Genomic DNA, 18022 nt, shown 5'->3' with positions numbered 1-18022 from the left:
TCTCTCTCTCTCTCTCTGTCTGTTCCCCCTATTTCTCTCTCTCTCTCTCTCTGTTCCCCCCTATTTCTCTCTCTCTCTCTCTCTCTGTTCCCCCCTATTTCTCTCTCTCTCTCTCTCTCTGTTCCCCCCTGTTTCTCTCTCTCTCTGTTCCCCCCTATTTCTCTCTCTCTCTCTCTCTGTTCCCCCCTATTTCTCTCTCTCTCTCTGTTCCCCCCTATTTCTCTCTCTCTCTCTCTCTCTCTCTGTTCCCCCTTATTTCTCTCTCTCTCTCTGTTCCCCCCTATTTCTCTCTCTCTCTCTCTGTTCCCCCCTATTTCTCTCTCTCTCTCTCTCTCTCTCTGTTCCCCCCTATTTCTCTCTCTCTCTCTCTCTCTGTTCCCCCCTATTTCTCTCTCTCTCTCTCTCTCTGTTCCCCCCTATTTCTCTCTCTCTCTCTCTCTCTGTTCCCCCCTATTTCTCTCTCTCTCTCTCTCTCTGTTCCCCCTATTCTCTCTCTCTGTTCCCCTCTATTTCTCTCTCTCTGTTCCCCTCTATTTCTCTCTCTCTGTTCCCCCTATTTCTCTCTCTCTCTCTCTCTCTGTTCCCCCCTATTTCTCTCTCTCTCTCTCTCTCTGTTCCCCCCTATTTCTCTCTCTCTCTCTCTCTCTGTTCCCCCCTATTTCTCTCTCTCTCTCTCTCTCTGTTCCCCCCTATTTCTCTCTCTCTCTCTCTCTCTGTTCCCCCCTATTTCTCTCTCTCTCTCTCTCTGTTCCCCCTATTTCTCTCTCTCTCTCTCTCTGTTCCCCCCTATTTCTCTCTCTCTCTCTCTCTGTTCCCCCCTATTTCTCTCTCTCTCTCTCTCTGTTCCCCCCTATTTCTCTCTCTCTCTCTCTCTCTGTTCCCCCCTATTTCTCTCTCTCTCTCTCTCTCTGTTCCCCCCTATTCTCTCTCTCTCTCTCTCTGTTCCCCCCTATTTCTCCCTCTCTCTCTCTCTGTTCCCCCCTATTTCTCCCTCTCTCTCTCTGTTCCCCCCTATTTCTCTCTCTCTCTCTGTTCCCCCCTATTTCTCTCTCTCTCTCTCTGTTCCCCCCTATTTCTCTCTCTCTCTCTGTTCCCCCCTATTTCTCTCTCTCTCTCTGTTCCCCCCTATTTCTCTCTCTCTCTCTGTTCCCCCCTATTTCTCTCTCTCTCTCTGTTCCCCCCTATTTCTCTCTCTCTCTCTCTGTTCCCCCCTATTTCTCTCTCTCTCTGTTTCCACCCCCCGCCCCTGTACAAACTGGATGGGTTACACCTGGGCAGGACCGGGACTGATGTCCTGGGAGTGTATTTGCTAGAATGGTTGGGAAGGGTTTTAACTAAAATGGCAAGGGGATGGGAACGTTTGCAAGAAGTCAGAAGAGGGGGGAATCAAAGACAAACTCCCACATTAGTGATTAGCGTGTAAATTAAAGCGCATGGGATTGGGAGTAGTGTATTGCAATGGATAGAAAACTGGCTGGCAGACAGAAAACAAAGAATAGGGATAAATGGGTCTTTTTCCGAATGGCAGGCAGTGACTAGTGGGGTACCGCAGGGATCGGTGCTAGAACCCCAGCTATTCACAATATATATTCATGATTTAGATGAGGGAACTAAATGTAATATATCCAAATTTGCAGATGACACAAAACTGGGTGGGAGGGTGAGTTGTGAGGAGGATGCAGAGAGGCTTATGGGTGATTTGGACAAGTTCAGTGAGTGGGTAAATGTGAGGTTATCCATTTTGGTAGCAAAAACAGGAAGGCAGATTATCTGAATAGCTATAAACTGAGAAAGTGGAAAATGCAGCAAGACCTGGGTGTTCTCCTGCACCAGTCGCTGAAGGTAAGCATGCAGGTGTAACAGGCAGTAAAAAAAGTGGTATGTTGGCCTTGATAGCGAGAGGATTAGAGTACAGGAGCAGGTATGTCTTGCTGCAATTATACAGGGCCTTGGTGAGGCCACACCTGGAATATTGTGTGCAGTTTTGGTCTCCTTATCTGAGAAAGGATGTTCTTGCTATAGAGCGAGTGCAGCGAAGGTTTACCAGACTGATTCCTGGGATGGCAGGTCTGACATATGAAGAGAGATTGAGTCGGTTAGGATTATATTCACTGGAGTTCAGAAGAGGGGGGGGGGATCTCATAGAAACCTATAAAATTCTAACAGGACTTGACAGGGTAGATGCAGGAAGGATGTTCCCGATGGTGGGGGAGTCCAGAACCAGGGGTCATAGTCTAAGGATACGGGGTAAACCTTTCAGGACTGAGATGAGGAGAAATTTCTTCACCCAGAGAGTGGTTAGCCTGTGGAATTCGCTACCACAAAAAGCAGTTGAGGCCAAAACACTGAATGTTTTCAAAAAGGAGTTAGATATAGCTCTTGGGTCTAAAGGGATCAAAGGGTATGGGGCGAAAGCCGGAACAGGCTATTGAGTTGGATGATCAGCCATGATGATAATGAATGGCAGAACAGGCTTGAAGGGCCAAATGGCCTACTCCTGCTCCTATTTTCTATGTTTCTATGTCTCTCTCTCTCTCTGTCCCCCCCTCTCTCTCTGTTGCCCCCCTCTCTGTCTCTCTCAGTTACCCCCCCACCCCGCCTCTCTCTCTCTCGCTGTTCCCCACTTCTCCCTCTCTCTCTGTGTCCCACCCGTCCCTCTCTCTGCAAGTCTGCCCCCAACCCCCCTCCTTCTCTCCGTCTCCAACCCCCTGATTATCTCTGTCCCAAAACCGTGCACACCCGCCCATCTCCGTCCCAACACCTCCCCCCCGCCCATCTCCGTCCCAACACCTCCAACACGGGCTTTTAAAAAAAAAAAGTCGGAACCCGCTGGAAAATCCCAAATCTGTCCCAAGTTGGGAAACTGCTGTTCCCACTGTCAGCACTTGCCAGCTGTGAAACTGACGTGATTTTTTTTGAAAAAACTGAACAACCACATAGAAGAGATTATAATGTTGCAAAGAATAGTAAGTCTTAGTGTTGGGAGTGTTTTAGAAAGAAGCAAAGGGCCACCAAAACGTTGATAGAATTGCAAAATATCGAATATGAGAGTAAACTAGCCAGGAAAACTAGCCTTACATCAGTGGTAGGGAAATGCTAGAATCTATTCTAAAGGATGTGATAAATGGACACTTGGATAAGAATAAGCTGATTGGGCACAGTCAACATGGATTTATGATTGGGAAATCATGTTTGACGAACCAGTTGGAGTTTTTTGAGGATGTTACTGACAGAATTGATAAAGGGGAGTTGGTGAATGTGGTATACTTGGATTTTCAGAAGGCTTTTGATGAAGTCCCTCACAGGAGATTGGTTAGCAAAGTAAAGCACATGGGATAGGAGGTAACATAATGGCATGGATTAAGGATTGGTTAACAGGCAGAAAACAGAGAGTCGGACTAAACGGGTCATTCTTGTGTTGGCAGTCTGTGACTCGTGGGGTACCGCAAGGATCAGTACTTAGGCCCCAACTGTTCACTAAATGATTTGGATGTGGGGACCAAATGTAATATTTCCAAGTTCACGGATGACAAAAAACTAGGTGGGAATGTGTGTTGTGAGGAAGATACAAAATGGCTTCAAGGGGAATTGGACAGCCTTAGTGAGTGGGCAAGAATATGGCAGATGGAATATAATGTGGAAAAATGTGAGGTTATCCACTTTGGTAGGAGGAACAGATGTGCAGAGTATTTCTTAAATGGTGATATTAGAAAGTGTAGATGTACAAAGGCACCTGGGTGTCCTCGTCAATAAGTCACTGAAAGCTAACATGCAGGTGCAGCAAGCAATTAGGAAGGCTAATGGTATGTTAGCCTTTGTCGCAAGGGGATTTGCGTACAGGAGTAGTGAAGTCTTGCTTCAGTTGTATAGAACCTTAGTTAGACTGCACCTGGAGTCCTGTGTGCAGATTTGGTCCCCTTACCTTAGGAAGGATATTATTGCCACAGAGGGAGTGCAACGAAGGTTCACCAGACTTGTTTCCAGGATGGCGGAACTGTCCTATGAAGAGAGATTGGTTAAACTAGGCCTGTATTCTCTCGAGTTTCGAAGAATGAGAGGTGATCTCATTGAAACCTACAAGATACTTAAAGGATAGACAGGGTAGATGCAGCTAAGATGCTTCTGCTGGTTGGGGAATCCAGAACCAGGGGACACTATTTCAAAATAAGGTGGAGACCACTTAGGACAGAAATGAGGAGAAATTTATTTACTCAGAGGGTTGTGAATCTTTGGAATTCTCTACCCAAGAGGGCTGTGGAAGCTCAGTCATTGAGTATGTTTAAAGCAGAAATTGACAAATTTCTAAATACCAACGACAAAGAGAAATCAGGATAGTGTGGGGAAAAGGCATTGAAGTGGATGATCAGCCATGATTGTATTGAACGGCACAGCAAGTTCGATTGGCTGAATGGCCTACTCCTGCTCCTATGTTCCTAATATAAAAAGATTGTAAGAGCTTTTACAAGTATATAAACAGGAAGACAGTAGCTAAAGCAAACATTGGTCCCTTAGAAGTAGTGATAGAAAAATTATGGGGGAAATGAGGAAATGGGAGGAGCATAGACACAAAATATTTGTTCCATGTTCACAGTTGAAAACACAAGGTACATACCAGAAATAGACAGTAACCTAGGGTTAAAAGAGTGAGGAAATTAAGGTTATTTATATCAGCAGAGAAAAAGTACTGGAGAAACCCAAGGGACTAAAATCTCACAAATCCCGAGGATCTGATGGCCTACATTCTAGAATGCTTATTAAGAATGTGGATGCACTGGCTGTGATTTTCCAAAATTCCCTCGATTCTGGAATGGTCCCAGCAGGTTGGAAGTTAGCAAATGTAACACTGCTATTCAAGAAAGGAGGGAGAGGGAAAACAGGAACTATAGGCCAGTTAGCCTGACATCAGTCTTCAGGAAAGCACTGGAGTCTGTTATTAAGGAAGTCTTAACAATGCACTTAGAAAAAGTCAATGTGGTTTTACAAAAGGGAAATCCTGTTTGATGAATTTATTAGAGTTTTTTGAGGATGTAACTAGTAGAGTAGATAAAGGGGAACCAGTAGATGAACCAGTGTACTTGGATTTCCAAAAGGCAATCGATAAGGTGCTGCACAAAAGGTTAATACACAAGATAAGGGCTCATGGAGTTGGGGGGTGATATATTAGCATGGATAGAGGACTGGTTAATGGGCAGGAAGCAGAGAGTAGGCATAAATGGGGCATTTTTAAGTTGGCGGGCTGCAACTAATCAAGTGCTGCAAACATCAGTGTTGGGGCCTCAGCTGTTTACACTCTATATCAATGACTGAAGAAGATTCAGAGAGTAATGTATCTAAGTTTGCTGACGATACAAAGCTAGGTGGGAATGAAAGCTGCGAGGATGACACAAAGAGGCTGCAAAGAGATATATACAGGTTAAGTAAGGGAGCAACAAGGTGGCAGATAGAGTATAATGTGGGGAAGTGTGAAGTTATTCACTTTGGTCGTAAGATTAGAAAAGCAGAATCTTTTTTAAAAGGCATGAAACTTCTAAAATTTGATGTTCAAAGGGACTTGGGTGTACTCATACAAGGAACACAAAAAGTTAGCATGCAGGTACAGCACGCAATTAGGAAAGCAGACATTGCATATTGGTCTTTCGTGCAAGGGGATTGGAGTACAAGAAGAAAAAAGTTTTGCTACAATTGTACAGGGCTTTGGTGAGATCACACGTGCCACAACCCACCTTTCCCCTTCTGGTGAGTTCTGATGAAAGACCATTGACCTGAAACATTAATTCTGTTTCTGTCTCCACAGATGCTGCCTGACCTGCTGAGTATTTTCAGCATTTTCTGGTTTCATTTCACCTTGCCCACCAAGCCATGCTTACCCCAAAGTTTCCATTTGCCCTAGCCCCAAACCCACATCATTCTCCAGTTTCTCTATCTCCCCTTATGCACTCTTGTTTTGCCCACAAGACCCACATCCTGCTTGACCTATTCCCACTAAACTACTGGCCATACAACTTCTCTTCCTGAATGCCATGCTGCCTCAGTTCCCTCTCCCTTTTAAATGTACTGTCATCACCCCTTCTCCAATCAACCCATCCTTGACCCCTCTGTCCTTACAAACCATCATCCCATTGCCAATCTCCTTTTCTTCTCCAAAGTGCTTGAATATGTTGTCACCTCCCAAATATGTGCCCATCTTTCCAGCAACTCCACTTGGAACTTTTCCTGTCGGGGCAAAACCCTAAAATGGCCCCAACATCCTGTGAATGTGACCGTGATATACAAGCATTCCTTTCCTCTTGACTTCTCTGTAGCCTATGACATGGTTGATCATGCCATCCTCCTTCAATGCCCAGCTGAGTGGGACTACTCTTACCTATCCAGTTGTAGCCATAAAATCTGCTGCAATGTCATCTCTTCCCACCCAGGCACTGTTATCCCCCAAGGATTTTCCCTTGGCCCTCTCATACACATGATGCCCCTCGGTGACATCTTCCGAAGTAATGATGTTAGGTACCATAATATGATGATAGCTGCCAGCTCTTCCTCACTGCCACCTCTATCGACTCCTCACCGTTTCTGTGTTGTCACAATTTCCTCCATTTAAACATTGGAAAGATCAATGCATCGGACAGGCCAGTATACCAGTGTTTATATACCACATGGGCTTCCTCCCACTCTAATTACCCCCCCTCCCACCCCCTTTCCCTTACACATACAAATCAAACCTTTCCTTAAATCCATCAGTGCTATTTTGTTTCAACCATTCCATGTGGCAGAGGGTTCCACATTCTCACCACGCTTTGTGTAAAGATTGGTTAGTGGCTATCTTATTTTATTTCAATTCACAGAAAATGTTCAGTGGCTATACTGAACATTAGCAATTGATTGATTTCTGAGCTGCTTTGTTACCCTAAGTTCAGTGAAGCCAATTATTCAATCTTAAACTTGCAAACCAATTAGGAGGCAACCAATCTAATAACTGAAATCAAGGTCAGAAATTAGTATTTGAATCATTTCCTCATGTTGGTCATCTCACCAAAACTTCAGCCACATGTGATCATACCTTCCCAGTTCCAGAGACATGATGAAGTGGCCATTGTAATAATGAGTTCTGTACACAAGCCTCATGTAAAGAGATTTTTAAAAAATTTATAGGCAGTAAAATGAGATAGTCTTACCTTTGTAAGTTGTCCGGGTCTATCACCTTCAAAAGCGGTTGGAATATGTGAGGAATCATTTCTAGAATTCTTCTGGTTGGCTCAGAAACGTTTCCTTTATAGTCTGGATGCAGCTGTTCTCTCCTGGCTATCTCTTGTTTAGCACTTTCTTTAATGCGTTTATATAGCGTTCGCAAAGCCTGCGCGCTACGAGGCGGACGATCCACTCCAACAGCATTGTATTGCTGTGCTATAGTTTCCCAGCAACGATTTTTTTCAACAATTATAGCCTGATTATTCTTATGAACCTCCAGGACTTTGATGTGAGGCCGTACAAGTTTTAACAAATCAATCTTTTCATATATGGTAAAATTTGAGGATCGGTTTGATTTTTTCCCTAGCATATTTTGTATAGAGCACATTACACAAACTTCAGACTGTCTGCAAAGCCTTCACTCACGCTATAAGCTGAAGCTTAACTAAGCCAGCCTTTTTAGGCCTACGCCTATCAGGAAGGGTTCACTGAAATTCCTTTCAGCTTGACTTCATCCAGAGATCATCTGCAGCTGATCATCTGCAGGCTGGCTAAGCTAGGCCTGACCTACTTAAGGCTCTAGACTAAAATGAGACTGTGCAAGCCCCTGATGCCGAGACCAATCAAATGCTGGGCTGTTTTGTTATCTGATCTGTTTTTCTGGTTTTGAAAGCATTAGCAACAGAATCCCTGTGCAAAGGTACAGGTGTTCTAAAGCTATCATTTTGCTGTATTACACACAAACTTGCATAACCAAAATTAGCTTAATCTTTATGTCAGATAGTGTAGTTGTTAAAAACTACAGCTTTAACCTTAAAGACAAACTTAGTCTCAATTTTATGTCTGGGGCAGGAAAATGTATATCAAACTATGAACAAAGAATTATTGTTGTTGTCAAACAACAGTATGCACGAGTGTTCTGCAGTCGGTGTACTGATCCCTGACAGGGCCCCAGTAATCCTGCTGTGGAGCTTTAAGTGTTGTTTGCATTCCCCATGCTAGTTCTGATGTCAATCAAGGAACTTCACTTCCTCTATCATGCTTGGTTGTACTCAACTCAATAAGTTAAAATAAACTGTCGCATTACAGCCTCCACCAAATCAACAACAATTTTTTTAAAAATAAATTAAGTCACTTTGTCAACGTCATATTGAAAACCTTGTAAAAATTAGAATTGAAAAAAACATTCTAGCAAGTTGAAGGACAGATCTTTTGGCAACAAAAGCAGCCTGAAATCTGAAACCATGAAGCCCACACAACAGCTTAAAAAATGATCAGACCCATTTTATCAAAATTTGTTTCTTCATGATTTGAATTCAAGTCCCCCAGTATATTTTATGAATCTGTAAGATTGACAACTATTTAATAGCATATTTCAATTATGTAAAATTTCACCAATACTCAGGAGGAGATTGTGAAAGATTAATTTCTAAGCCCAACATATATAGGGTACCAGTCAGAATACTGATACAGAATTAGAGATGTCACCATATTGCCATCTACTGACATCTCAATAGATACAATCCATGATAATTGCATCCTGGTAATAATTATAGACCATGACACTCAAAAAGCGGATGAGTAGAAATGCTAAAGCACTTAACAAAGCTTTAAAAAATGCGTAAGAGCAGCTTTTGGGAGGAAGGCAGCAAATTGGCAATTTACAATATATTTGACATTTACTATAATATACACAATTGTATCGTTTAGGGGGATGGTAGCACAGTTATAATGTTACTGGATCAGTAAACAAGAGACTTGGATTAATGCTCCAGAGACATGAGTTCAAAGCCCATCAGGCAGCTGGGTGAATTTAAATTCAATGAATTAATAAATTTGGAATAAAAATCTCATCTCAGTAATAATGATCAGGAAATGACCAGATTCATTGTAAAAATCCAGTTGGTTCACTAATGTCCTGCAAAGGAGAAAATCTGTCGTCCTTACCTGGTGTGGCCTGCATGTGACACCAGACCCACAACAATGTGGTTGATTCTTAACTGCCCTCTGAAATGAAACAGCCTGGCACCGTCATACTCACATCTGAAATGGCCCAGCAAGCCACATAGTTGTATCAAACTACGACAGAAAAATCAAATAGGAATAAAACAGCACAGACCAGCCAGCATCAACCTAGACACCTGAAACGACAAAGGCACACACTGCCCAGTCGATTCGGCAAAGTCCTTCTCACCAACATCTGGAGACTCATGCCAAAATTGGGTGAGCTGTCCCACAGACTAGTCAAGCAACAGCTTAACATAGTCATACTCACTGAATCATACCTTACAGCCAATATCCCAGACTCCTCAATCACCATCCCTGGGTATGTCCTGTCCCACAGGAAGGACAGACCCACCAGAGGTGGCGGCACAGGGGCATACAGTGGCCCTGGGAGTCTTCAACATTGACTCTGGTCCCCATGAAGTCTCATGGCTTCAAGAGCAAGGAAACCTGCTGATTACCATTAACGCCCTCCCTCGGCTGATGAATCAGTGCCCCTCCATGTTGAACACCACTTGGAAGAAGCACTGAGAGTGGCAAGGGCACAAAATGTACTCTGGGTGGGGACTTCAATGTTCACCCAATAGCAGCTTAGTAGCACCACCACTGACGAAACTGGCTGAGTCCTGAATGTATGCTCGGCCGGGCCTGTGGCAGGTGGTGAGAGAACCAACAAGAGGGAAAAACCTACTTGACCTCGTCCTCACAAATCTACCTGTCACAGATGCATCTGTGGGAAGGTGTAAAATGCGTTTAAATTCATGTTTTGATTGGAAAGACTGTAAAATACATTTAAAGTCATTTATGAAAAGGTTTTTATTTAAAGGATTATTGTATTAGTTTTTAAAGAAGTTTTGTTTAAAAAGTTGTTTTTGAAGATTTAAATTTTTCTTCACAGTTGCAAAAGGATGCTGAAAAGCACAGTCCTCAGGACCACAGTTTACAAAGGGACAGGCAAAGGCACCAGAACAACACCCAGGAGAAGAACCACAGAAGAAGAACTCACACAGAAGAAGCAGCCAGAGTAGAAGACATCAGAGAAGGACCGTAACATCATTTGTGATTCAGCAGCTTCAATGAGCAAGGATCAAAAGCGGCTTGTCTACTATCGTCTATTGTTAATTATTTTGTTTGAACATTTACTTAATAAATTCTGTTGACACGTTGCACCAAAACCATTGTCAGTTGCCCTTTTTGGCTTATCCAAGAACTCAGCTAAGGTCAGGGATGTCATGCACGGAAGGAGCCGTGATGAAATATAAACAATGAAATTGAAGAATTATGAATTTTAAAAACTCAACTGTTAAACAAAACCACAAGAACATGGACACTCGTACCACAGTCAAAATGGAGTAGCAGTCAAGAAACCCCTCCTGTACTGAAAATCAACAAACCTGTCCACAAGGAAAGAACTCACTAACCTCGTCTGAAATAGCTCTGGGGAGAACACCTTTGAAATTGAAAAGAGCACTATTGCATATTGATGACTCTTATCGACATGAACGAACTAACAAAGGATTCTGGAGACAGATGGACTCACAGTCCAAACCAAAATTGAACAGATGTGAATTAGTACAGTGTTAATAGAACGGTCCCCACTCAGGTATTAATCAATAGCCATGGTCTCCACATCTTGGTCCATTGTATGGTCATACCAAAGGAGAGGGCTTTGTGTCTCGTAACAGAGACTCTAATATAATGTGATGAATTTTTACCTTTAAAAGGTAACTCACTGGAGAGAGAGAGAGACAGATATGGGATATAAAGAGAGGTAACATTAAAATATAATTTCACTTTAATTTTCCATCCTGCATGATTATACTATTCACTTATTACTTGGGGTTTTGTGTCCTTGGTTTGTTTTCTCATATTCCAATCTACACCAATTTTTTTTTCAAATAAGAAATCATAAAGCATTTCCTTAAAACAGAAACTTTGCAGAGCTATGGGGGGGGGAAAAAGCAGGGGGGGCGGTGGGACTAATTGGTACCTCTTTCAGAGAGCTGGCACAGGCCAGATCAACTGAATAGCCTCCTTTTGCACTGTATGATTCTATAATCAAAAAATTGTAATACTTTTTTTGGGGGGAATGTGGGCATCACTGGCTAGCCAGCATTTATTGCCCATCCCTAATAGCCCTTGAACTGAATGGCTTGCTAGGCCACTTCTGAGGGCATTTTTAGAGTCAACCACACTGCTGTGGGTTTGGAGTCACATGTAAGCCAGACCAGGTAAGGATGGCAGCGTTCCTTCTCTAAAGGACATTACTGAACCAGATAGGTTTTTACAACAATCGACAATGGTTTAATGGTCACCATTAGACTAGCTTTTTAATTCCAAATTGAATTCAAATTTCACCATCTGCCATTGTGGGATTCAAACCCATGTTCCCAAAGCATTAGCCTGGGCTTTGGATTAATGGTCTAGTGACATTACCACTACATCATCGCCTCCCCCTCTTTGCTCCGTGTAGCTGCAGTCTGGTTCATTAATGAATCCTGACCGTGGATGCCTAGTGCCACCTTGAATATGATCAGCCTGCTCCTGAAACAACTTCAAAAAATATCACCTGTAATTAGCCTAACTGGGTATAATTCCACTAATGCACACCATTGCACTTGTGAGCTATGGTTAACATACATTGCTTTGATAGTGTATTTGACATAGAAAAACCTAGTAAACATAACAGAGCAATACATAGGAAGGAACAAGCCAAGTCATCATGACGAACAAGAAACAACCCAGCACTTCAAGGTATCAACTTTGACTCAGAGATGACACTCAGCTCTTAGCCAGAAGGTCATGGGTCAGGCTCTACTTTACAGGAGTGTATAGTTTGGGTTGACACTTCAGTGCAGTACTGAGGGATGGCTGTACTCTGAGGTACTCTTTCAGATGAGATGTTAAAGTAAGGGCCCTCTCAGATGCACATAAAAGATCTTATGGCACTATGCTTAAACGAGCTGAGAAGTTCACTTTGTGCTCTGGCCAACACTTATCCTTCAACAAAAACTCCAAAACAAGTATTCTGATCATTTACCTTTTTGTGCCCAAAGCGGCTGCTACTTTTCTCTATATTACAACCATAATTACTCTTTGAAAATACTTCATTGTGTGTGAAGTTATTATTTATTTCGTTTTTTTTATTATTTAGAGATACAGCACTGAAACAGGCCCTTCGGCCCACTGAGTCTGTGCCGACCATCAACCACCCATTTATACTAATCCTACACTAATTCCATATTCCTACCACATCCCCGCCTGTCCCTATATTTCCCTACCACCTGCCTATACTAGGGGCAATTTATAATGGCCAATTTACCTATCAACCTGCAAGTCTTTGGCATATGGGAGAAGACCGGAGCACCCGGAGGAAACTCCACACAGGCAGTACCCAGAATTGAACCCGGGTCGCCGGAGCTGTGAGGCTGCGGTGCTAACCACTGCGTCACTGTGCCACCCATGTTTTTGAATATTACAGGAACATGAAATGCACTACATAAATACAAGTTGTTTTCCTTCTTTCTTATGGCATGAAAATTTCAAAAGCAATTTTTACATATCCCTGAAATACAGGTAAGAAAAAATGTTGAGTGACAGCTGTGTAAAAAAAAAATCACATCTGCCATTACGCTGTGAGCAAAGTCTTGCTGCTGTCAAAATTTTTAAAAACTCAGACTTTTAGGGTGCACTCAACTACCAGTTTAGAATTTGTGCAAAGCTATACTTGCGCATGGTAAATCTAGAGTTACAAAACAAATTAATTCTAAAATTAAGTGATTGAGATTCTTCTCCAGGCCTCGACACCAGTCTTAAGTTGCATTTACGCTGTGCTACAGTTTTAGTGGAAGTACGCTCAGTGTTAGTAATAAGCCTCCTTGCTTAGTTACTGCACGCCTGATCTCTCTCACGGTCTATCTCTCTCTCTCATTCGCCCTTTGTGCCAACAAATTCCAACTTCTCAATCAGTGATAGACTTTCACCAGAAGGTAGGTTTCTAGGAAATGGCAAACTGCACAGCTATTGGAAGTAAAATCTAAAATTGCTTTTAAGAGTGTAACAAAATGAAGTTGTAATTACCAGCCTGACTTGCACTTAGTGCTCCCACTGAAAAAGCAGATACGGTAGTCAGATGGTCAGATTCAGATCTCTCTAGGTGACCATCTTCATCCAGATTTCCTGTAGATTGTTGGGAAGGGCAGGTCTGGATTGGATCACATTTTGTGACCAATGCTTTGGATTGCAATAAAGGACTCTCGTTATTGTCGCTTTCATGAGGTACCTAAAATAAAAGGGGGGAAAATAAAAAGTTAAGGAAGTCACCTCACAACCTACTTATTTTTACAGATTGCCATTACTTTTAAAGTTATCAACACATGAAATATTGAAACAATTTGCTAAACTCAGGTGAAGGGCCAATGCAGTGGTCTAAGACACCACCATAGCTGTACAAATCAGTAAAAGATGAGCTATATTACTTAAGAGTACATTTTGATTTTAAAAAATGGTTTTAGAAGCCAGTATGTTGCGGAAGAAAAGGAACACTGAGGTAGATATGGACTTCCATATTATTGAGCTTCTACGAAAGAATGCATTAGGATAAAGACAGTGCATAAATATTGATTTTGTTGTTAACAAGGAAATTATTTTTTCCCTTCTACTAATGCCATGCATCAGACCTTGTCAAAAGGCTGAAAGACTGGGTAGGTTTTCTTCTCTCATGCCTCTTAAGTATCTGCTGGAGTTCAGGGTAGCTGCCTAGTGACTCCCTTCGCTACCTTCGGAAATCACAGAACTGCATTGCCACTGCAGAATCAATAGCTCACTTTGCAGACAGCTGTCTAATGTTAAAGCACATTGAGTCTGTGTTTTGTGTACACTGGATTGGTACCAGGCCACATTGGTGGCAAAGCAGCAACACAACATTCTTTCACAAGACTACACCCAATACACTAGGCCTAATAAAGTAAACAAAACAAATAAATTAACAGGTTAAGTTAATGACGTATAATGAGAACTCTATCCATGTGTTAACCGTGGCGCGGAGTCAACTCCCCTTTGTTCCCTTCGCCCATTAGATCCTGGCCATCACGTGGGACTAAGTCCTCTTAATTCAGGCTCAGGCTGGGTGATTGGGATATCGGGGTTACAGGAGAGCCACCCTCCACCTAATCCACCGGCTACAGTTAATGGCTTAGTACAAAGAGGAGGAAACTCAGTCTTTTCTTTAACTATCAATTTACTTTATTCACGTTGTTCTACAATGTAAGAATAAGGCTTATACACTTATACACAATGAATAGGATGGGAATAGAGGGATATGGTCCCCGGAAGTGCAGAAGGTGTTAGTTTAGGGAGGCATCAAGATCGGCACAGGCTTGGAGGGCCGAATGGCCTGTTCCTGTGCTGTACTGTTCTTTTGTTCTTGGTTAGACAAAAGCATGCAACTCAAACTGGGTTATACAGTTTATGACAAAGCTAGCTAGAACCGATACACACACCCACTAGGTTCCTATGACCTTCCCTGACCTAGTCACAGAAAATAAAGGATAATACCCGAAAAAGGAGAGAGCTGACGCTGGCCAGGCGTTCCGTTCTCTCTCTCTTTTACGTCGTCGCTGCGTTGCTGACGCAGGGTCTTCCACTTCCGCGATGGTTGGTCTCCGGAGTTTCTCGCTGGCTCTATGCCAGTGGTGTTCCACAGGGATCCGTGCTGGGACCACTGTTGTTTGTGATATACATTATACTTTGCATCGGTATTCACCGAGGAGAGGGACATGACGGATGTTGAGGTTAGGAACAGATGTTTGATTACTCTAGGTCAAGTCGGCATAAGGAGGGAGGAAGTGTTGGGTATTCTAAAGGGCATTAAGGTGGACAAGTCCCCAGGTCCGGATGGGATCTATCCCAGGTTACTGAGGGAAGCGAGAGAGGAAATAGCTGGGGCCTTAACAGATATCTTTGCAGCATCCTTAAACACGGGTGAGGTCCCGGAGGACTGGAGAATTGCTAATGTTGTCCCCTTGTTTAAGAAGGGTAGCAGGGATAATCCAGGTAATTATAGACCGGTGAGCCTGACGTCAGTGGTAGGGAAGCTGCTGGAGAAGATACTGAGGGATAGGATCTATTCCCATTTGGAAGAAAATGGGCTGATCAGTGATAGGCAACATGGTTTTGTGCAGGGAAGGTCATGTCTTACCAACTTAATAGAATTCTTTGAGGAAGTGACAAAGTTGATTGATGAGGGAAGGGCTGTCGATGTCATATACATGGACTTCAGTAAGGCGTTTGATAAGGTTCCCCATGGCAGGCTGATGGAGAAAGTGAAGGCGCTTGGGGTCCAAGGTGTACTAGCTAGATGGATAAAGAACTGGCTGGGCAACAGGAGACAGAGAGTAGCAGTAGAAGGGAGTTTCTCAAAATGGAGACGTGTGACCAGTGGTGTTCCACAGGGATCCGTGCTGGGACCACTGTTGTTTGTGATATACATTAATGATTTGGAGGAAAGTATAGGTGGACTGATTAGCAAATTTGCAGACGACACTAAGATTGGTGGAGTAGCAGATAGTGAAGGGGACTGTCAGAGAATACAGCAGAATATAGATAGATTGGAGAGTTGGGCAGAGAAATGGCAGATGGAGTTCAATCAGGGCAAATGCGAGGTGATGCATTTTGGAAGATCCAATTCAAGAGTGAACTATACAGTAAATGGAAAAGTCCTGGGGAAAATTGATGTCCAGAGAGATTTGGGTGTTCAGGTCCACTGTTCCCTGAAGGTGGCAACGCAGGTAAATAGAGTGGTCAAGAAGGCATACGGCATGCTTTCCTTCATCGGACGGGGCATTGAGTACAAGAGTTGGCAGGTCATGTTACAGTTGTATAGGACTTTGGTTCGGCCACATTTGGAATACTGCGTACAGTTCTGGTCGCCACATTATCAAAAGGATGTGGATGCTTTGGAGAGGGTGCAGAGGAGGTTCACCAGGATGTTGCCTGGTATGGAGGGCGCTAGCTATGAAGAGAGGTTGAGCAGATTAGGATTATTTTCATTAGAAAGACGGAGGTTGAGGGGGGACCTGATTGAGGTGTACAAAATCATGAGAGGTATAGACAGGGTGGATAGCAAGAGGCTTTTTCCCAGAGTGGGGGTTTCAATTACTAGAGGACACGAGTTCAAAGTGAAAGGGGAAAAGTTTAGGGGGGATATGCGTGGAAAGTTCTTTACGCAGAGGGTGGTGGGCACCTGGAACGCATTGCCAGCGGAGGTGGTAGATGCGGGCACGATGGAGTCTTTTAAGATGTATCTAGACAGATACATGAATGGGCAGGAAGAAAAGAGATACAGAACCTTAGAAAATAGGCGACATGTTTAGAGAGAGGATCTGGATCGGCGCAGGCTTGGAGGGCCGAAGGGCCTGTTCCTGTGCTGTAATTATCTTTGTTCTTTGTTCTTTATTCTCCATACTTATTCTGTTTCTTATCTCTTCGAGTTGTGCTGTGTCTTTCGCGTTGGTTTAGGCCTGCTCGCCTTGTTCGTATCTTCTCCTTATTGGCCCAGGCCCAAGAACCCCGGTATCACTCCTTTTCCAAATAAGGCTCCATTCTTGTGATATCTCCCTTGTCTTTCACATAACTTAATTAGTTCAACTTGTCTTTCACATAACTTAATTAGTTCAAACTGGTTTTCACCAGCACAGGCCAGTGTCTGAGCTCAGGTTACTTTAGTTCACAAGCTGTTCAGCAGTTTGTAACAGACTCAGTACTTCTTGCAGCCCCTGGCCAACACATGGCTCTGTGGCAAGTCATTTACTGAGCCATAAAGAACCCGAGTTTGATATCGGTTTGTGTTAAATCAGCTGAGAGATTAGAGTGACCCCATATCCCTGACAAACCAGCTGAGATAAGGAACTTAGTATATGGGAACCAGGGATACCCATAGCCTACCACTCTATCTATCTGTCAGACTTCCTTTTTCCCCAGATGACATACAGTAAACAGGAATGTCTGTGTAATGTCACTGACTCTCCAGGTAAGTGTTATTTACATGGGCTCATGACATTGGATGTTCGCACACTATTCAACTATAATAAGAACTTGCATTTATATGGCACCTTAATGTAGCAAGATGTCCCAAGGTGCATTATCAAATAAAATTTGGCATCAAGCCACATCAGGAGAGATTAGGGCAGATGACCAAAATCTTGGTCAAAGAGGAAGGTTTTCAGGTGCTTCTTAAAAGAGGAAAGAAAGGTAGAGGCGGAGAGGTTTATGGAGAGAATTCCAGAGTGTCGGGCCTCAGCAACTGAAGGCACGACTACCAATGGTGGAGTCAATAGACTGAAGTCAGGGATTGGAGGAGAACAGGGATCTCATAGGTCTGAAGGGCTGGAGGAGGTTACATAGATAGGGCAAGGCAAGGCCATGGATGGATTTGAAAACGTGGATGAGAATTTTAAAAGCAAGATGTTGCAAGACAATGTAGGTCAGCAAGCACAGGGTTGATGGGTAAATGGGATTTGAAACAAGTTAGGATTTGGGCAGCAGAGGTTTGGATGAGCTTAAGTTTATGGAGGTTGCAAGAAGGGAGCGCAACCAGCAGCGCATTCGAATAGTCAAGTCTAGAGGTAACAAAGGCATGGATGAGGATTGTAGAGGATGAGCTAAGGCAGGGGAGTAATTGGGCGATATTACTGAGGTGGAAGAAGGCAGTCTTAGTGATGGTGCGGATAGGTGCGGAAAGTTCATCTCGGGCTCAAATACGACCCAAAGGTTGCAAACATTCTTGTTCAGCCTCAGACAGTTGCCAGGGTGAGGGATGGAGTCAGTGGATATGTTT

At 43.3% G+C, this 18022-nt stretch overlaps 1 protein-coding gene across 1 annotated transcript in view; it reads right to left on the bottom strand.

Annotated features, from left to right (window-relative positions):
• Positions 1 to 18022, bottom strand: part of rad54b (RAD54 homolog B) — a 246674-nt gene that overhangs the window by 218012 nt on the left and 10640 nt on the right. The window contains exon 2 of the mRNA XM_068031594.1: positions 13267 to 13468. Within this exon, the coding sequence (XP_067887695.1) occupies positions 13267 to 13468 (202 nt within the window). The remainder of the gene's footprint in view (positions 1 to 13266; positions 13469 to 18022) is intronic.

The sequence above is a fragment of the Heterodontus francisci genome, chromosome 5, assembly GCF_036365525.1.
Source record: "Heterodontus francisci isolate sHetFra1 chromosome 5, sHetFra1.hap1, whole genome shotgun sequence".
NCBI classification, from domain to species: Eukaryota; Metazoa; Chordata; class Chondrichthyes; order Heterodontiformes; family Heterodontidae; genus Heterodontus; species Heterodontus francisci.
The sequence above is the reverse complement of the archived record's forward strand: the minus strand, read 5'-3'. Positions and strand labels throughout refer to the sequence as shown.